Source organism: Lepidochelys kempii, chromosome 2 (assembly GCF_965140265.1).
Source record: "Lepidochelys kempii isolate rLepKem1 chromosome 2, rLepKem1.hap2, whole genome shotgun sequence".
Classification (NCBI taxonomy): Eukaryota; Metazoa; Chordata; order Testudines; family Cheloniidae; genus Lepidochelys; species Lepidochelys kempii.
In genome coordinates, this window is record NC_133257.1 from 22750655 (window position 1) to 22772821 (window position 22167).

Below are 22167 nucleotides of genomic sequence, written 5' to 3' on the forward strand. Positions count from 1 at the left end.
AGCAATATTGTTTATCCATGGAACAAAATAAAAATGTTAGCTTCCCCTCTGAGAGCTGTATGCATTGCTAGCTGATATGCAGTATAAGGTGACTACTTTTAGATAGTAAGATATAGTAGTAAGTGTTCCGCAATTCTGAAATACTGGGATATGACTTTAGACAAATACAGTGAGCAGATGTGATTTAAGAAGGAGCCACTTTTATATAGTGTTACTACTTTGTACAGGAAACAATGTCAATACATTGAAATAAAAAAACAAACCACCCTGCTGAATTAAATGCATGAAAACCTACCACAATATAACAGTCTACAGTATCACACATAATTTTTAAAAACCTCAAATGTGTGTGTTGTGTTGGTTTTGTTTGTTTTGTTTTTTAATTGTTTTTCTTGAATGTCTCTTTAAAATGACTTAACTGCCAACTCTAAAACCTCTAAAAGTATCTGGAAATCTGTTGAGCTTTTTTGGTCACCTTCAGACATCCTCCTGATACAATTGTCAGCAGATTCTGGAATCAGAACCTGGAAATTTAAGTCTTTTAGGGGAGGAAGAATTAATCATTTTATTACCAAGTTGTAATTCTTTGAAAACAAGGGCCTCTAATTGAATCAATCTGGATCTGATTTATGGGGTTGTACTGAATGTTGGGCATATCCTGCTCGTGGTCAAGTCACTTACCCTAGGCTAATAATACTTCCTCTAACTTCACTTCCCCCTGTATCTAATGAGGTTGTAATCTCTTTGGAGCAAGAACTGTCTACTGTGTGTATGAACAGTGCCTTACACAATGGAGCCTAATCTCAGGTGGGGCCTCTATTAGCTACTCTAATACACATAATATCATTTGTATTGATAGGCCATTGGGACTGCGGACACTGGGAGCTGCGGGAGGCCATGCCTGCAGACGGTCAACGTCTGCAAAATGTCTCGCGGCCGACAATCAGATTACCCTGATGGGCCGCATGCAGGCCACAGGTTGCCCACCACTGCTTGAAACAAATGGCTGTTAGACTTTTTCTCAAGAAACCATGTCTATATATAATCTCTTCAGTTTCTGACCTGTCTTAAGACTTCCATTTTTTGATGATAGAAAATGTCAAATGGGAAATAAGATGGAACCTAACAGTGAGCATAATCAACCATTGGCACAGCTTACCAAGAGAAGTGGGCTAATTAGTCACCAGTTGGGGTCTTTATATGAAGATTTGAATGTCTTTATAAAAGATATGATCTAGTTCAATCACAAGTTATTGAACTCAATAATGTTCACTCACATATTAGGGAAGAATAATTCTTGGAGTATATCCTATGGGTACTCCACTGTAGGATGTGCACACGCCTGTGCACTCTCAATCAGAGTCTGCAGAGTGGCATCTGTGGAATCTTCCCTTGTGCAGTGCAGCGCTTTGTGCTCCGAACATATAGGAAGGTGCTAGCCCACTGCCACTCAGTTCCTTCTCAACTGCATGCAGCTTCAGGTGGAAAGGTCAGCTGTCTGCTGTATTCAGCTTCCTGCTTTCACAGTGTGAATTCTTTATTTTGTTTGGTTTTAGTAATTTTTTTCATTATTTATTTTCATTCAGTACCTGTTTACTTTATAGAACACTTGTGTTGGTAGAAGAGGGATTTTTTGTTTATGTCAGAGCACTATTTGTTATGATCCAGGATTTCAGACCTGTGAGACTTGCCACAGGTCTTTTCCACTCTGTAGTGGACACTCCAGCTGCCTTCAGTGTTTGGGAGACTCCCACAACCCTTCTGAATGCAAAGTCTGTCAGGGTTTCAAATGCAGATCCAAGAAAGACAGGGAGACTAGATCTAAGCTCTTATTAGTGCACCATGCCATAGCTACAGAGAGGTCTTCTTCCCTCCCCCCATCAGCCTCTACAGCCCTTGCTGCCTCATCTGCAACAAACAAAATTCTAAAGAAGAAGAAATATACAACTTTTCTTCATTTCCTTGTTTAGAGATGTATATCACCCTGTAAGACCCACTGTTGGGAGACCTTTTGTCCCTCTGATTGTAGGAGTCCGGTACCACCAAATCAGTACAGGAAAGAAACCCCATTCAGAGATGCCTACCACCAGAGCAACTACCGCCTGTTGGCACCATCTAACACCTTGCAGCACTGTGAGAGACACAGGGCTACCATCTGTGCCCTAGTACCAGCATCTCACCATACCTCTGAAAGGGGAGATGACACCACAATCACTGTGATACTGCAACAACCTCCATCTTACCAGATGGTACTGACCCAGATGTTGTGTGAAGGCTATCAGAACTCTACTTTGTTCCAGATTCCTTTCTACAGAGGATCTCATTATCTCTGATAAACCTGAGTCACCAGTACTGGAAAGATCTAACAGTGCCACCTTCTCAGTACCACTATGAAAGCAGCAAGTTGAGACTTGCTTAAGTCTCCAGACTTCGATACCAGTCAGAACATAGAAGGCCCACACCTGCACACTTATCTATCCACTCCTCCCACAAGCATTTCCCATGCATTGTAATAGGGACAGATCACTATCAACATCACCAACATTGGATTCTCCGTGTCCCAAGGGTGTTCAGAGATTGTCTCAGTGGTAGCAGCACAGTGCCATCAGGGGAAATATCAGTATTTCCATATTCAGATGACTGGCTTCGCAGGGTCTGGTCACCCCAAGAAGTTCAGTTGGCAGCATCCAGAGCATTAATGCTATTCCAATTTCTGAGCCTCTGTCAACCTCAAAAAATCTATACAAACTCCAGTACAGAGAATATACTGTATAGGAGCTACTCTTGACTCCACAACAGCAAGAACCTGCCTGCCTAAGAAAAGATTCATCACCTTATCCAACCTAATCTCAACATTAGAATGCAGCCTACTAACAACAATGAGGATTTGTCTACAGATCTTGAGCCACATGTTGCCCGCCATGTATGTGATTCCCCATGCGAGGATGAACTTCAAATGCCTCAAGATATGGATAAGAACAATATATATCCTAAACAGACACAGCCTCTCCAAATGTATGTCAGTATCTCAGAAGGTAATAGACTCTCTTACATGGTGAAGAACCTATGGAGGGTCTGCATTAGAACCCCATTATTGCATCCAGCGCTGTTGAAGACCCTCACAACAGATGTGTGTCTGTTAGGATGGGGAACTCACCTACAGAGAGAGACAGCACAAGGCAAATGGTTGACACAGGAGTCGATGCTCTGTGTCAGTATTCTGGAATTGAGAGCAGTATGATATGTATGCCAACACTTTCTTTAAGCCATGCAAGATCAGTTAATCAGTCATGCTGGACAACAGGGTGACAAAGTATTATGTCAACTGGCATGGAGGAGCAAGACCCCAGTCCTTATGTGCAGAGTCACTAAGGCTGTGGAACTGGTGCATTTCCCATAAGAAATATCAGTGGTCAGTTTACCAGGCCTCCAGAATACACCTGCAAACTCCCTGAGTAGACACTTCTGGCAAGATCACAAATGGAGGATCAGAGGCTGTCATCTGCAGTATCTGCCAGACGTGGGGTATAGAATGGGTGAAATGTCACCTGTTCTGCTCCAAGGGAGGTCATTGTTGCAGCTCTCTCAGCGATGGCCTGATAACACCATGTCTCTGTATCCTTTATGCTTACTCACCTGTACCGCTGATCCTCAAGACCCTTCTCAAGATAGCTCTCATTCCTTCTCGGCATACCTTTATATCCCATGCTTAGACAGGTATGGGAGTCAAACCTCCTGAATTTCATGGAGGCATAACCCCTCAGACATCTTATCAACAAGGACCTTCTGATACAGAGCTCAGAACCCTCACCCATCCAAACCCCTCCTCTCTGAATATGAAGGTATGGCCCCTCAGTGGCTCTCAAGCTTGGGATTAACCTCTTTGGATTGAGTTGAGTCAGTTTTTTTTGTTAATCCAACAGGAAGCCCAGTACTTGCAAGACCTACCTCTAAGGGTGGAAGCGCTTCCAATCGTGGAGCTCCCTCCATCGTCTCGAGCCTCATGAGTCCTGCTTTCTAAGATCCTGGACTGCCTATTAGAATTAAAAAAACAGGGTTTCTCAATGAACTTTCAGGATACATGTGATCACCCTCACAGTCTTCCACTCACCCATCCAGGGCTTCTCAGTTTTTGCCCATGCTACAACAACCAGATTTCTTAAGGGCCTATGCGACTTGTTTCCTTCCATTTGACACCCAGCCCACCAGTGCGACCTCAACCTTGTTCTAAACACCCTGAGGAGAAACCCCCATTCAAACCAATGGTGACCTGCAACCCTCTTCCACCATGTCCTCAAAACTTAATTCCTTACTGCTATCACCTTAGTGAGACAGATGGGGGAGCTGGGAGCACTCATGGTGGACCCACCGTACACCACCTTCTACAAAGAAAATTATGCTATATCCTCTTTCCGTCTGTCTGTCTTTCATGTACCCAGAGAAGAATAAAGTTTTCATGCATGGATGTCAGAAGTGCCCTTGCCTCCTATCTGTGTAGAACTAAACCATTCCGGGCGTCTCCCAGGCTATTTGTATCAATTACAGATAGGATGAAGGGCCAACAGTTTTCCATGCAAAGAGTGTCGAAGTGGGTTTGGTGTTGCATCTTGACTTATTATGAAAATGCTGGGGAGCAGTCTCCTCACAAAGTAACAGCACGTTCCACCAGCGCTCTAGTACACATCTATAGCTCTAATGAAGGACGTTGCAACAGCAGAAATCTGCAGTTCTGGAAATTGGTCTTCTATCCGTACATTTGCTAAACTTTACACTATCATATCTGCTTCCAGAGATGATGCTGCCTTTGGCAATGTAGTCTTTCAGACTGTCCTGGACTTACACCCTCAGCACACACCTACTCATTAAGGGGAGTCTACTATGGTGGAGCACCCATAGGGACGTATATAAGAAATAGTAGAGATTACTTAGTTTACAGTAACTTGAGTTCTTCAAGATGTTTTGTCTCTCTATGGTGCTCCACTTGCCATTCTCCTTTCCTTGTGTTATGGAGTTCTGGCTTCATGGTCGAGAAGGAACTGAGTGGTGGCAAGCTTGGTCCTCCCTATATGCCCTCATTTGGAGCACAAGGTGCTGTTCTGCAAAGTTATGGGTACGCAGACACTACTTTGCAGTCTCCCATTGAGAGCACACAGGCACACACACATCCTACGGTCTGGACAAAACATCTCAGAACTCAAGTTACTATCCGGTAACTAACCTCCTCTTCACTGGGTGAAATTTTATGGCCTTTAGTTAGACTTAGATCATAGTAATCCCTTCAAGCCTTTAAATCTGTGTATCTAACAAAATACATGAATATATTTTTGTTAAATAAAACTGTATATATGTATATCAAATTTGTACATATATTTTGATTTTTAATCTGTTATGTCCCCTGCTCTATTCTCTTCCCCCTCCCCACCCCCGCACCCTCATCAACCTTCATATATTGCTGTTTTGTTGTCTTAGACCTAAAGCTCTTTGGAACAGGTACTGTTCTTTTCCAATGTATCACAACTGAAACATGGGAACTCTTGTATTTTACAGGGGTTGTCTATTCTACGGTCCACCTGGTACTGGAAAGACCCTTGTTGCTAGGGCACTTGCTAATGAGTGCAGTCAGGGTGATAGAAGAGTAGCCTTCTTTATGAGAAAAGGTGCTGATTGCCTCAGTAAATGGGTGGGAGAATCTGAACGACAGCTTCGTCTATTATTTGATCAGGTAATATTAGAATTAGACTATACACTTTTTTTATTCTATGTGGAGCTGGTATTGATATCTGTAGTTAAGGTTGCCAAACACTTTCTATTATAAGGCTCTGTTTTCACTTGCTTATAACTTTTCAAGTCTTTAACTCTTGGGGCTGAAATTTTACATGGTGGTGCCTGTCTGAATTTTGTAAAGTTCTAGTAAAAATTGTCCGAATGTTTCAGGTAATGTGATTAGGGTAAGATGGGGAGGAAATTTATTTTTGCCTTTTTTTATATATATATAAAAAATAGTCTTACAAGTGTTTCATTGAGAAGCTTTAGTGCCTCCATGCTTTGGTGAGATACTTGAAATTTGGCAGGTGCATGGGGAGGATATAAAAAGGTGCAGAGGGGGGTTGCAGGAGCTGGGTTGGTATGGATGGGGAGCAAAGTGAGAAGGATACAGTCTGAGAACATGGAGTCTGACAGGCCTATATCTACTAGGGCATGCTCACCTCCAGGACCTGGTGCTGTACCCCAGGAGTCATGTGTCTCTACATTTCTCTCTCATCAGCAAATAGCTGTGAACTGACTGGCAAAGGGTGTGTCTCATCTGCTCATAGTGGCTGGTCCATATAGAAAATAACTACCTACTATTGCTACCAGTTATTCAGTTACCTCAAGTGGTAGAGGTCGGTGCTGTGGCTATAAAAGCCTGAACCTTCCTGATGACTCCATGTGGGGTAGGAGGGTCAATATGGTTGTACATGATAGAACTTGTTTTTTAAGGGTAGGGTTTTTTTGTTTTGGGGGATTTTTTTTAAAGTAAATAACGTCCAGGAATCTGTGTGGCATTAATTCTAGCATTTCTTAACTTTTGAGTGCTTAATGTTCTTCTAATGTAGTTTTTTGGGTGCATTATATTTTACATCTATTATTGTTTCAATATTCCTGAGTCTGCCTTTCCTTTTAGGCCTATCAGATGCGTCCTTCAATTATTTTCTTTGATGAGATAGATGGTTTGGCTCCTGTACGATCCAGTAGACAAGATCAAATTCACAGGTATTACACTTTATATTTTAAAAAGTCGAAGAGAGTTAAAATCTGCTTGAGCTTTGTAAGAGGGGGAGGCTATAGTGTTAGTAGTCTTTTATTCGTGTGTGTGTGTGTGTGTATTTATTTTTTTATATATATATGGGCATCAGCATTGGGAGGCCTCTCTAAACTTGAGTAGTATTAAGTTGCAAGTAATTAGATCTTGTGATACCAAGCTCAGTGTGAAAAGAAAAGGAGTACTTGTGGCACCTTAGAGACTAATCAATTTATTTGAGAATAAGCTTTCGTGAGCTACAGCTCGCTTCATCGGATGCAAGCTCAGCGTGGTGTTTTAATTTTTTGTAATTTAGTTTCTCTGACATGCTCCTATGTTTGTACAACCCTCCAAATGAAATTATATTTCCAGTCTGTCTGTTTGCTTTCCTTGTGGATTTAACCCTTTTCAAGCAATATCATCATCAGGGCCATATATATATAAAATCAGTTGTTGCCCTTTGAACTGCAAAATTCTCTTTGAATCTGCCTTATAATTGTTAAATAAATAAATTTTTTGTTAGTGTCTAAGGTGCCACAAGTACTCCTTATCCTTATAATTTTGTTGCAATATCCAAAACTTCATTTTAAAACAAAGTCTTTAGCCTTTATGGTTGCAATGAGAACCTTCAAATGAGAACCAAGTGTGAACCAGTGCAGTTATGTCTGCTGTCTCAGTATGCAGCCTGAAACCATAGCTCTGAGAGAAGTGTGACTTGCTTCCATTCATCCTCTTAGGGTGTCATCTTTTGAAGTCCAAAAACCATCAAGTTAATGTACTTTGCCTTGGGTGTATTTTGTGGTAGCGTGAAGTTACTGTCAGAGCTTGCTGAGGTAGAGTTATGAGAAGTTCAGTCCTACATCCCCCACATCTGAAGTTGCATGTCCCCCAATCTGAAAGAGGTGGTATATCTTCACCATAGCACTGAGAATCAGCTGCCTCCTGGTTGCTTTTAAAAAAAAAAAAAAAAAAAGGCACCACTAGGGCCAGGTCTGCACTAGCATTCTACTTTGGTATAGCTACATCTCTCAGGGGTGTGAAAAATTCAAACCCCTGAGAGCTGTAGCTGTAACAACCTAACACCTTGTATAGATGGCACTAGGAAGAATTCTTCTGTTTACCTAGCTGCCACCTCTCTTGGAGGTGGATTACCTACACTGATGGGAGAAGCTCCTGTTAGCGTAGGTAGTGTCTACGCTGAAGCGCTACAGCTTTTTTAACTGTAAACAAGCCCCAGGTCTTCTGGGGTGCCAAAAGCTCCAGCTGTCAACATCTCTAGCTTTCCTGCAACAACTTTTCCATTTGGCACTTTTAGTACAGAAATTGGCAATACACTGAAACTTTGGGCCAGTATGAAAATGAAGAACATTAAAAAATAACAATGGATGACATACAGGCCAGCACAGGTATAAATAGAAGAGAGCTTGAGGGACATAAATCCACACCGTGTAGAGTTCAAGCACGAGTGTTTATTATGTACAGCACTGACAAAGTGTCACCTTGCTTATTAGGCTCAGAGATGCTGTCAATTAATTGATCACAATGGAATATATGGATTTTCCATGGACGGGGGAGAGTGACAGGGTAGGCAGTCCCACTTCCCTGGATAGGTCTAGCAGCAAGACATGATAGCACAGTAGCCAATGGTCAAAGGTTACATAATGTCTCTGCCCAGGGTCTCAAGTTAACAATTTAACATTTAATTAGTACTTTAATAAATGTATTAGTATAAAATATATACGTTGAATTCTGATTTGAGGTCCAAAGGAATGAAGTAGCTCCTTTGATTGTCCAACAGATACATATCTAGGAGTAAAAGCAAAGAGACCATGAAAGTATATGGCAGTAAAGATTGTCTTTCAAGTTGCTCCTTTGTATTTTAAGGCAGGCATTGGTCCCTGGGAAAGGGAGGTGGGAGGAGGCCATATCTTATACTGACATGCTTGAACCTTTCATAAACTCAAGGTTGGATGTGTGGGAAGAACATCTCCCTACAGAAGAAACTGACACAACAGAAACAGGGCTTCTTTGTTCTATTTGCAACTTTAAATAAGAAGCAATTATTGCCCCCAACATCTGGTGTTTTGCTGACCAGGCATATCTTAGCAAAAGCAAGGTTATCTTTGGTTATTCTGCCTTCTCTTAGCTATTGCTAGGCCTCTGACCTCTTGACCAAACTCTGGACTTTGGGCCTGTACACAAATCCATATACCAGGTTATTATGTCAGCAATGGATTTTAACCCTTTAGAGCTCAGAGAGGGGTATTTGCATAACTTGGGATTCCCTGCTGTATAAGTTAGGCTTGACCATAGTATGCTTATTACAAGTAATACTATTGTTTGTATTGAGTAGTGCCCAGAGGCCCTATTCATATTGTGGTAGATTCTATACAGACATGCCCTCTTTGGGGTAAGTATCCTCTTGTTACTTAGATTGCAAGTACAATCTTTACCTTTTGGATTCAAAAAGGCTTGTTCAAGACTTTGATTCTTATCATGGTGTCTTTGTGGTCTTTGTTTGCTTATCTTGGGGGGGGGGGGGGAATGTTCTACACAAAATATCATAAAAGGCTCTTTTAGTGACCAAAAAATAATTCCAGCAACAAAATCTTTTCCTTTCTTGATTGAAACTTGGGAAGAGAGGTCACGCTCAATGTAACAAAGGCTTAGTAAACTGAGTGAATAAAAGCATTTCTCTGTCAGTTCTATTGTATCTACACTACTGGCACTTATGGATGGCTTGGATAGCAGAGGAGAGATTGTGGTAATTGGAGCTACCAACAGACTGGATTCAATAGATCCTGCTTTACGAAGACCTGGACGTTTTGACAGAGAATTCCTTTTCACCTTGCCAGATAAAGAGGTAAAATCTTTGATTCAACCTTAACAATAAGGTGTCAAATTATTTCTTTATAGCATAAGCCACCGTATATTGTGGAGAAATGAAGGATGTTTGGGAATGGTGAAGTTGGGATTCTGTGCTTTACTACTTGAGTGATAAAGAGGTGAGGTAATTGTTTCTTGTGGAGCGTAGGTAGGGTACTGAAAACACCACTTGTACAAAACCCTTTCATTGACCATCAGTTTTGTAGCACTAGTTCCACTTTGACCATGCAGAAAAGTTGAATGTCCCCAAATAATGACACTTAATGATGCAATTACAGTGGCCTGCAATTAGCTGTAAAATATGGCAGTCTACATAGCAAAGAGAACCTGAAAATGAGAGAATGGTATATGTGACAGAACTACATTTAATTATGAGCCACTCTTGGATTAACATTTTAAATGTGCTCCAGCTTACTTAACACTTCTGATGTTAGCCTGGTTCAAAGTTGCCTTTGTGAAAAATTAATTTTGTGGTGTTTACATCTGCATGGTGGGCAACCCCACTAGACTCGTTTTAATCTGAAGTTTGTGTTTTGATATGGATATCAGTTCTGCTGTTTTGAGGTTTGGGGAAGGGGGAGGGTGTGTATTTTAAATCCCCATCTAGTAACGTATTTAAGCACACGTTTATCTTTTAAGTGTGTGAATAGTCACATGGTAAAGTTGGGCGCAGTGCTTAAAGTGCTACGATGTACCAGTGCCTTAAACATTTGAATTCATCATTAACATTCTGTGTTTAGGCTTGGCAGCATTTTATTGTAATTGAAGTATGTCAGTAAAAAATATTGACTGGTGACAGTCAGCGGGAGTGCAACTCCCCCGACCCTCCTTGCACTGCTGCAGGGCCAGTGACGCTAGATTTCTGCAGGTGCAGAGAGCCCTCTGAAGCTCCATTGTCACGGCCACACTCCCATGGCAGCGGGGCTGCAGAGGGCTTCTTGCACAGCTAGTGACACCCAGTCCCTGTAGGCAGAAGGTGCAGGGAAGGCTGCAGTCTTGGTGTGGCAGAGCAGAGACACCCTGGCCAGGAGAACGAGCCTCCAGCCACACAGGGGAGGCCACCAACTGCTGAATGGCTCTTGGATGGGGACAGAGCCATTCAGCAGTGGGGCAGCTTCCCCTGAAGCTGGGGATTTGTCTTCCTCCTCACAGTCCAGGCCCAGGGTCTCTGCTCTGTCTCACCAGGATCGCAGCATTTCTCACACCTGCAGGAACTAGGTGTCACCAACCCCACAGCCATGCAAAGAACCCTCTGCAGCTCCACTGTTGTGGCCCCACTCACTCACCCACCAGCCAGTAATGTGGGGGCCATCCCCAGGCGGGAATGGTTCAGTAGAACCCCACAGCTGAGTGTTCATCATCCTCCTTTCAGTCCTGGCCTGGAGTTTCTGCTTCCATACTTTATCTTGGGCTCCATGTCCAGGCAGGCAGCCACCTGCAGGATCACTGGCAGTGCTCGGAGCTCCTGCAGCCATGCTGTCAGCACTGTCCTAACCTTACCCCTCTATAATTTCTAGCTACTGTAAAACACTTAAAAATAAAAAATAATATCCTTAAAAATAAAATATATTAATCCTGGTACCTAGTGACAGATATTTCTAATCATACTAAAATTATTAAAACCTAAGAAAAGAGGTGCAGGTTAGCTCAGATGCAACACAGAATACGATTAGGTTACCTATTAGGCATTATTGGATTGAAGTTGTCTATGTAACAGTTAGTTATTTTTGTTGGTAGATTCTCAGTGCCTGTTCTCTTACATACTTAAACTGGGCTTTTGCAAACATTCAAACTCAGCTGGGCTGAAGAGCTTTAAATTTTGTTCCGTTCGTTGAAAATGTTCTTGCTGTTTAATCAAAAGTATGAGTTAAAATATTAAATATGAATAACTCAGAATAGCTAGTCCTTCTCCTTGATGTCAAATACTTTTTAAGTTGAGGGTCTTCTCTGTTTAATATAAAATAAAAATTTAAGGAAATGGGAGTTGCACTATAATAAATTTGGGGATAGCTTGACACTTTAGAAGTAGATGGCTAGTTCCAAAGATCTATAATCCAAATTCTTCCCTCCACATTCTATGAAAGGCCTGAAGGTTCTTGTCCTAATTGTACATCAGTCTCACCTCTACTTCCCTGATGCACGTGCCTACAAGTCTACCAACTGAGGCATGTGGAAACACTATCTTCCTCTTACTGTATTTCTACTTCTCTCTGTGTTACCACCTTTTAAAAAGGAACTGGTGACCCAGTTATTCTATGGAGCAGAGCTGCCTGGGCCACTTAAGGCTCTACGGCAATGTGAACCTTTGAATTTTGTCTTAGTAAAGCATAACTCCTGGGGAAATGGTCTGTTAAGATCTTTTAGAGCAAACATCAGTATTGGTAAAAATCATTTTAAAGTAAATGACACTTGAGATTGAAACCAGTTTTCACTGTATGATGGGTTTTACAGACCCCATACTAACCTAGAGCAAGGCATGGGTCAGTACTGGGCAAGGAAGACCACATTCCTTAGCAGCTGCTAGGCATGCTGCAGTTGAAGGAACAGCTTAAAAGGGCATTGGGAGCCCAGAGGCAAGGGGGGGAAAGAGCTGCAGGCTGTACCAGAAAGTGAGGCTGACACAGGGAACTGTTAGGAAGAGTGATTACAGCATTAGTAACGCCACTGTGGAAGCAGTGATCCATATTCTCCACCCCATTTTGCAGTTGGGAACCCAAGAGAGGCCTCAAAGAGGGAGACGTTGTTCCCTGGTAGACTGTGCTGATACTGTACTGCTAAGACTGGGACCATGTCCCAGACAGAGGAGCCACAGCCCAGTAGGAAGTGACCCGTAAGGCAGCGTAACTTTGGGAGGACCAAGTGGTCCAGACACTACACCACTCCTTTAGGGCCCTGGTTTGGGACCCCCTAGTCTTTGTTGTGTCAGAATCTCAAGGGGCGGGGGGGAGGAGAAGAGGCATACGGAAGGAACCGTGGCCCATGGTATACAACCCAGCAGGGCTCCCTCCAGGATGAGCAGACTGAAGAGAACTGTGGAGCCATTGCCTGGCCACTAGGCCAGTTGGCTGGTGGACTGACACACTGTACTGTTAATGTGGCCTAAAATGTATAACACAAAAGCATGCCTCACCTATTTAGAATAATCTTGACCCTTTCTGGTAGAGGGACTGTGTGGTTTGTTTTTTTAAATAGGTTGAATACAAGCTAAAAATCTGAACTGCTAGTACTTCTATTAATGTGTTAAGAAGAATCTCTGTTATGAAGGAGAGAACTTCAGATCTAGATAAAGCTGACTGAATGACTACAAACTTTTAGATGGATAAAGTGAGTAGTATGTGAGAGGCAAAGTAGTGTTTGCATACTGAAAACCATTTTGAACTAACTTGGCAGTTCCCAGACTGTTGTCATTGAAGCAGATACTGGTTCTCTGCACAGAGATGGCTAGTTTTATTGTGCTGGTTGTCATCCTAGTTTCCAGCTGCTTCCTTAAGTGTCCAAGGTTTTCATTGTGAAGAGCGTGTTGGAGGCTTGTGAAAATAACTGGAAGCAAAATTGGAGGAGCTAGCTTATTTGCTTACACTAATTGTGGTTGTGAGAAGGAAATGCAGCCAACAGTAAACAAGGGCTACCAACTAGCAGTGGAAGAAGAATGTCCAGGGGATGAAGGGAACCAAACTGAGAGGAAGGAGGTATGTGCAGTGGAAGACCAGGTAATGGAGAAACATGTGGCCAAAGCAAGGGCAGGGAGAAGAGAAGAAAGTGGAGACGAGGGGATATGAAATGAAAAGCAAAAAATACACTGTGACTGACGGTTTTTTGAGAAGGGCCAGAAAGGTTAATGGGTTAAAGACTGGTAAAAATACATAAATACTACTTTAAAATAATTGCCATAGTTCCTGCATAGATAGTGTGATTATGAATGGGAAAGGAGGTGGTCTTAAAATAGGTTTCAGAGTAACAGCCGTGTTAGTCTGTATTCGCAAAAAGAAAAGGAGTACTTGTGGCACCTTAGAGACTAACCAATTTATTTGAGCATGAGCTTTCGTGAGCTACAGCTCACTTCATCTGCAGTTTCCACGGTATGCATCCGATGAAGTGAGCTGTAGCTCACGAAGGCTCATGCTCAAATAAATTGGTCTTAAAATATAATTTCTATTTTACGTGAGCTGCACTGTGGAAGAATTCTACCAACCCCTAATCTAATTTATTAATCTGAATGCCAGGAAATACTTCAGGAATCATTGTATTTAGCCAGAGATTCAATTTTTGAAGACCGAATGGGGACAGAGCACCCCTTGCAGGTTTTCTGGTTCAGTGACAGTTGTTTAGGCCAGGTAATAGCAATTATTACCATTATAAAACTTGTCTTAATTGCTACTGTTAGTCTAAATATTAAACATAAAGCCAAGGCCACTTTGTTTTTAAAAATAAATGTGTTTAAAATGAAATCTGAATTTAATACAAAATATATTAAGGCCTAAACTTCCTATTATCTCTTAAAACATTTTAAATAAAAAAAAAAAAGCTGAATCCATGAGCCACTACCCAAAACTGAGTAAAAGTCTGCTTTTGCTGTACAAAAAAAAATCATGAGGGAAAAAATCTAACTTTTGAGGTCAAGCCTTATAAATATGGCATGGTACTAGTAAATAGGCAATATATTGTTCATCATTTTTAGCATACTAAAAATGTACAATTAATAAACTGAAAATATTAAGCTATATAGTTGTTTAAATAAATGTATACAGTTTATAGTGTACCCTTCTAGGTAGCAAAAAGATGTACCAAATCTAGTATAATGGCTCTATTTAGCTATAAATCAACAGGTTTAATGGTTATATCAAGCAAGAAGGATGTACCTTATTTTCCTTTTTTAAAAAAAAAAAAAAAAAAAACCTGATGTAAAAATTGAAAAGTTGATGGAAAATTAATGATTTAAATTAAGGCTTTCATCTTGATTAAAATAATTTACATTGCCTTGATTTTAAATCAATCCACTGGGAAGGTAGCTGAACTAACAGGTCTCCAATCTTGAACTTGTGATTCTATAAATTTGGGAAATTTTCCTTAGGAAAAATATATCGTTACCAACCTTAGCTAGAAGTGGAGAGAATTCTTTCAAGATCATTAGGCTTAAACTTAAGAGAACTCACTTTTTGTCCTGGGAGCTTTTAATGGCTTTCCTTGTTAAAAGGAACACCTGAAAAGAAGTGTGTCCAATTTAAGAAGCATCTAAAACCTTAAATTTGTTGAAAAGAATAGTCACTATTTTAGGAAAGTAAATTCTAGTAATATATTAACATTTCCTTTTTAAGAAAAGAGGTGATTATATTGTCATCTACTTTTAAACTAAAGATTTTTACAGGGAAAAACAGGATGTGCTCTTTTTTTTAAAAAAAGTCTTTATTTCTAGGCTAGAAAAGAGATTCTCAAGATTCACACAAGAGACTGGACCCCTAAGCCATTGGACGCATTTCTTGAAGAGTTAGCAGAAAAATGTGTTGGTAAGATTAAGAACCAAAAGAGTTATCAGAGAATACAAGTGACTAACTTATAGTTTAGCACATTCTCATCTAAAAGCTTAATACTAAGCTTATTTAATTAAAATACTTATTTTTCTTTGATTTTTTTCATCCACTAATTGTTAGAAGTTGTTTTTATATGAATATAGACATTTATTTTTAACCACACTCACACTTTCACCATTCTTCTGGCAAAGGGGGCTGGATGCAGTTCTCTTTTATTAGAAGTCCATCTAGACCACTAAGAATGCAATCTTGTAATGGGTCTGCTCAGGGCCCCACTTACGTCAGTGAGGCTTTGCACAGGCAGAGAAGACCACCAGCAGAGTAGTTGGGCGATAGCAGTATGAGGCATTTCTTACTTATATCCCTTCCTTTTTCTCCCAGAAGGTTGAGCATGCTGCCTCTGTTAGGCTTCATCTCCTGCTGGGCCAGATAGTTACATACTCTAGCTTTGCGTATGCTGCTTCTAGACCTTTTTTGGTTGTCTGAGACAAAGAACTAAATTTCACTTATTTGTTCATAGGATATTGTGGTGCAGATATTAAGTCCATATGTTCTGAAGCTGCTTTGTGTGCCTTGCGCCGACGTTATCCTCAGATATACACTAGCAGTGAGAAGTTGCAGTTGGATATCTCTTCTATTAAAATAACAGCTAAGGATTTTGTTGTGGCTATGCAGAAGACTATACCAGCTTCTCAAAGAGCTGTGACTTCACCTGGCCAAGCACTCTCAGCCATTTCTAAACCACTGCTTGAAAAAACACTTCACAGAATTTTAGGAGCCCTACAAAGAGTGTTTCCACATGTGGAGCTTGGAATAAAAAAAGGACAAAAGACAGGTAAAACACTCTATTATTATTTTTATTTTATTAATTTATTTTGAATTCTTGCATATTTCTGTCACGGTAAAAGCTTTTTTTTAATTTGTGACGTTAACACACTAAATGTATTTACATTTCCCAATTTCTGTGTGTGCATGTAAACTTTTGGACAGTAGAATTTTGGTTATTTGTGATGGCTGAGTCTTCCATGGTTCTGCGGCCATGGAATCTACCCCAGATACAGAGTTTTGTTGAAAGAAATTTAGGCTTAACTTCATTCCTTACATTTACAAGAACATCCCATATGTAAAACAGTGCATACAGTGAACCTCAGAGTTATGAACACCAGAGTTACGAATTGATCAGTCAAACACACACCTCACATGAAACCGGATGTACACAATCCGGCAGCAACAGAGACCAAAAAAAAAACCCAACCAAATACAGTACTGTGTTTAAACTTAAACTATTAAAAAAAGGAAAGCTGCAGAAGAAAAATGCTTAGTAAAGTTTCAAAGCTGCATTAAGTCAATGTTCAGTTGTAAACTTTTGAAAGAACAACCATAACGTTTTGTTCAGAGTTATGAACAACCTCCACTCCTGAGGTGTTTATAACTGAGGTTCTACTGTAATTGTATTCCTTTGTCCTGAGATAGCATGAAATAATAGATCTGAGAGGTGTGAACTACACTCATTCATCTCAGTGTGGTAATGCTAAAGCCCAGAGAACATGGGAATTGCCATACTGGAGCAGACCTGTGATTCATGTACTATAGTAGCTTGTCTCCAAAAACGGCCATCACCAGATTCTTCAGAGAAGGTGCAAGAAACCCCCAGTAGGCAGACATGGAATAATCTAGATGCCCGGTAAAGTCTCCTCATCATCCCTAATAGGTAGGGATTGGTTGCAAAACCTAAAGTATGAGGATTTTATGTCCCTCCCCAAACCTTTTTAACATTAACTGTTATAATTCTGGAAATTCTACTTATACCTAAACATCCAATCCCTCTCTGAACAACTTCAAAACTTTGTCTTTACTGAGAATTAATAGTCCTGATTTCAGTCATGGCTAGCAGTCGTGTCTTGACATGTGCAAACCTCTGCCCACCAGCGGTTAAGGGTGAGAAAATTCCTTCCTTCCAACTGCCATATATCCAGCTCCTCTTCTGCCCTTTTTTCTGAAGCTAAAACCTCTAGTTTTGCCCAACAACACATACGCTGCACTTGAATATGAGCATACAGAATTGTAATGCATTTTAAAAAAGCATAAAGTAAACTGTAAAACATTTCACAATTAAGATTTATATCTAATACAAAACAAATAATAATTACACTACAACTTGCATTTCAGAGTTATTATATTAAGCATCACTCTCCTGCAGAATTAGAGTTCATGTTATGCAAAGTGCAAAGGTTCTACTTGTCTGCAAGTATGCATGGCTCTTTTCAGGCATAGAAACAACAGAATTTTTACCCTGAAGAATTTTATAATCCAATTTATAATTGTATTTAGTATTTGCACTCTAAGTGACAATCCCTCACATAGTCTATATGTGCCTCTTGAGAATAAACATGTTGTTCTAACAGCTGTATATTATTTGCACTTTTATATATTTAGTCTGGGAACATGATGTAGTAAAATCTCATTCCTTGGACAAATTAGAGATCAAAAAGTAAGAGGTGACATTTAATTTGTAAAAAGATACAAGCATCACCCTCGGCGGTATCGTGGGGAGTGGGAAAGGCAGTACTCCCTGCCCTCCGAGCTCCAGGTCCTCTGGCTGGTGGAAATATTGATAATAGTGTCATTGAAATCTGCCAAGTTGGGTATCCTTCAAAAGCCCTTTCATCCACGAACACAATAGTACCAAACATGACAAGTTTAGAACAACTATGTAGATATATATGCTAGAAAATGTTTATTTTAAAACTTTTTAAAATTATATTTTAACACAGGGGTGCATTGCTTACAATTTAAAAAAAAAAAAAAAAAGACAGATACTCCTTAGGAAGGTTAGCCTTGATGTATAGGATTGAAAACATTTATTTATCAAAGTAGTCTCTGTCTAGGGCACCACTACTAGACACATAGTGCAGCACACATGAGGATCAGTGTAACAATTTCACTGGCCAAAAAACAAACAAAGAAAAAGTGGTAGGATCCGAGTCTAAAATAGGAAAAGAACAAGTCAAAAATTACTTGGACAAGTTAGATATCTTCAAATCACCAGGGCCTGATGAAGTGCATCCTAGAATACTCAAGGAGCTGACTGAGGAGGTATCTGCGCCATTAGCAATTATCTTCGAAAAGCCATGGAAGACGGGAGACATTCCAGAAGACTGGAAAAGGGCAAATATAGTGCCCATCTATAAAAAGGGAAATAAGGACAACCCAGGGAATTACAGACCAGTCAGTTTAACTTCTATACCCGGAAAGATAATGGAGCAAATAATTAAGCAATCAATTTGCAAACACCTGGAAGATAATAAGGTGATAAATAACAGTCAGCATGGATTTGTCAAGGACAAATAGTGTTAAATCAACCTGATAGCTTTCTTTGACAGGGTAACAAGCCTTGTGGATAGGGTGGAAGCGGTAGATGTGGTATATCTTGACTTTAGTAAGGCTTTTGATACTGCCTCGCATGACCTTCTCATAAACAAACTAGGGAAATGTAACCTAGATGGAGCTACTACAAGGTGGGTGCATAACTGGTTGGAAAATCATTCCCAGAGAATAGTTATCAGTGGTTCACAGTCATGCTGGAAGGGCATAACGAGCAGGTCCTGCAGTTCTGGGTCCGATTCTGTTCAATATCTTCTTCAATGATATAGATCATGTTATAGAGAGTACACTTATAAAGTTTGCAGACGATACCAAGCTAGGAGAGGATAGGATTAAAATTCAAAATGATCTGGACAAACTGGAGAAATGGTCTGAAGTAAACAGGATGAAATTCAGTAAGGACAAATGCAGAGTTCTCCACTTCGGAAGGAACAATCAGTTGTACACATACAAAATGGGAAATGACTGCCTAGGAAGGAGTACTGCAGAAAGGGATCTGGGGGTCCTAGTGAACCACAAGCTAAATGAGCCAACAGTGTAACGCTGTTCCAAAAAAAGCAAACATTCTGTGATGTATTAGCAGGAGTATTGTAAGCGAGACATGAGAAGTAATTCTTCCTCTCTACTCCACGCTGATTAGGCCTCAACTGGAGTATTGTGTCCAGTTCAGAGTGCCACATTTCAGGAACGATGTGGACAAATTGGAGAAAGTCCAAAGAAGAGCAACAAAAATGATTCAAGGTCTAGAAAACATTATGTATGAGGGAAGATTGAAAAAATTGGGTTTGTTTACTCTGGAGAAGAGAAGACTGAGAAAGGACATAAGTTTTCAAGTACATAAAAGGTTGTTACAAGAAGGAAGGAGAAAAATTGTTCTTCTTAACCTCTGAGGATAGGACAAGAAGCAATGGGCTTAAATTGCAGCAAGGGAGGTTTTGGTTGGACATTAGGAAAAACTTCCTAACCATCAGAGTGGTTAAAAACTGGAATAAATTGCCTAGGGCAGTTGTGGAATCTCCATCATTGGGGATTTTTAAGAGCAGGTTGGACAAACACCTGTCAGAGATGGTCTAGATAATACTTAGTCCTGCCTTGAGTGCAGGGTACTGGACTAGATGACCTCTTGAGGTCCCTTCCAGTTCTATGATTCTATATCTCTGTACAAGGCAGGCTGCTGACTAAACATTTGCAGGGTGGTGAGCATCTGTTCTTTTCACACAAGCATTTGAGTAGCTGGAGAATTAATTCCAGGAGTACATGGTATTTCACACACAACTGTTGTGATCAGACATATCCATGCCTGATAAAGGAGGATAGTTTTGGATGTTCTTAGTCATCCCGGAGCCATTCCATTGCTTGATCATTTGCCCTTGTAATAGCAGGTATTAATGCTCCCCTTGTTGGGGGCAGTTTTTCTCCATTTGTCTGCTTCTTAGAAAACATTCATCAATGTAGCTCTGCATGTGTCATAATGTTGGTCTTCAAATGATAAACTCAGCATATGAACTCCTCCAGTGCATTTATGATTTCATCAGCGACAGTCTCTGCCATTACAAGCACCTTCAGAGTGAGGAGAGTCTCTACAGAGGCTGAATCAAATGCTTTCCAGCAGGATAATATGGTCTTTTAGGATATGACGCTACTGGAAGGCTGGCTGGAAAGAGCGGCTCTCAATGGTCCGAGTGATAGGAACATATCTCTGAGGAATATATAGCAATTCCGTTCCCCAGCAGCACAAAAACAGAATCTTACAGAGGTCTTGGGTAGCATCTCTAAGAGCACTAGAACATCTGTCTTGTGCAAACATCCGGAGTTTAGAAGAACACCTCTCTGTGGCATTGACGGCAGTCAAGAAAATTTTAGTGTCATCCTCCTCATGGGAACCAACAAAGAAACTCCACTGAACTTCACAAGGCAGCACCTTCATTATGCCATGTGACGACACAATTTTTCAAACAATTCTTCATGTGTTGGAGCATTTTACTTGCAAGGTATGTGGTTAACTCATCCTTCATGCAAGTACGAGACACTAGCTTCTTCACTGTGACATTGGAAATGTTCATGGAGTCATTGATTTTTTGTATTGGACAGATGCAATACCATGGAGTCACTTCTTTCTAATGATATTTTTTAATTGATTCCTCTGCATACATATCAAACATGAGGTAGACTTCTTCATAGTCCAGTATTTTCTCTGTAGCCTCAGAATGAAATGTTCTCACCCAGTCTGTCTCTTTTCCCCCTGTCCTCCATGTGTCCTATGCTGTCCATTCCTCCCATGTCCTGTGCCTCCTTACTGGCCCCCTGGGCAAGACGCTATGAGGAATGTAGCCTCTTCTCTTCCCTATCCACATTTGCTCTCTGTTCTAGTGCCACAGCAACTCCCAGTGGGCAAAAGGTGCTACTTCTCCAGAGGAACGTATTTTCTGTGGAGAGAAAAAAAATTCTGCATGGGACATGAATTCTGTGTGTGCACAGTGGCTCAGAATTCCTCAAGGAGTAGCAGTTGTATTTGTTCATGCATTCCATCTGCATAAGGAATGTTAATTGAACTGAGTAATCAGTGGGGTTAGCAGGTATCATTGGCAGGATACATACTCGGTCATTTGCTATGGCATCTCATGGATTCCTGAGTTAAAGACTGACCATGGTGGAATATACCTTTCTCCTGAAATGATGTAGTATGGTATGACCTGCATGTCTGGAACATTTGAGGGTACATCTTCTATCTCTTCAGCTGAAGCCATACTTAGTCATTTTTCACCTCTGGAGTGCATCCCACTTCTGCACAATAACAAAGTTGTTGTGAATGTTAGTGGGATGCACTCCCACTAACATTCGCAATAATTTTGGGAAGGTTAACAAGGTTAGTGAATGTAGAAAGCTCTACTGTAGTTGATTTAGCTGCTGCTTTATTGAAAACTGGACTTCTTGGACTTCAGAATTTTTGGATCTTGATAGGAAAGTGAGTGAGTCATGAAGTCAGGAAGCTCCTTCAAGGAACGGTTCTTTGCTGGTTCAGAGAGAAATTGAGGGACTGATCCCCATTAATACATTCCTGATAGCAGACCGTAACAGTAGCATGAAGGGTACCTTTGCTATCTGCTGTATCTTCAAGGAAGTCTAAGTAATCGGCAGGACAAAATATAAAACTGCCATATGGAATTCAATGAAGGGTTGTACATTCCTCTAGACCTCATCAAGGGTAAAGAACCTCATTTGCAATTGCAGTCTCCAGACAGAGTACTTTGGTTCCTCCACAGACTACAGCAATGCTGTGCATAAACTGCACAAGGAATTTATTATAGGTTTTGGAATTAATTGTTAAACCAATGGCCACTTGTAGTGGTAGATTATGCATATGCCTTGGGGGGGATGTGTGTGTGTGTGTGTGTGTTTGGAAACCTGTCTTTCACTGAAGCGCTCGTGCATGAGACTTTGTGATAAAAGGAAACCCTTGTACTTCCCTTGCTTACTGTCCTGTTTTGCAGGTGCTGAAGTCACTGCAATCACAGATGCACCATTTAAAGTAGCAGTACAGGTCAAATGTATTTATTTTTTCAGGTTTGGCATTCAGTGTGGATCCCT

General features: G+C 40.7%; 1 protein-coding gene across 7 annotated transcripts in view; it reads left to right on the top strand.

Annotated features, from left to right (window-relative positions):
- ATAD2 (ATPase family AAA domain containing 2) overlaps positions 1-22167 on the top strand; it is a 96350-nt gene that overhangs the window by 30017 nt on the left and 44166 nt on the right. For all 7 annotated transcript variants that reach the window (XM_073330201.1, XM_073330198.1, XM_073330197.1 and 4 more), the window contains exons 12-16: positions 5548-5722; positions 6665-6753; positions 9485-9644; positions 15081-15171; positions 15716-16030. In XM_073330201.1, the coding sequence (XP_073186302.1) occupies positions 5548-5722; positions 6665-6753; positions 9485-9644; positions 15081-15171; positions 15716-16030 (830 nt within the window). The remainder of the gene's footprint in view (positions 1-5547; positions 5723-6664; positions 6754-9484; positions 9645-15080; positions 15172-15715; positions 16031-22167) is intronic.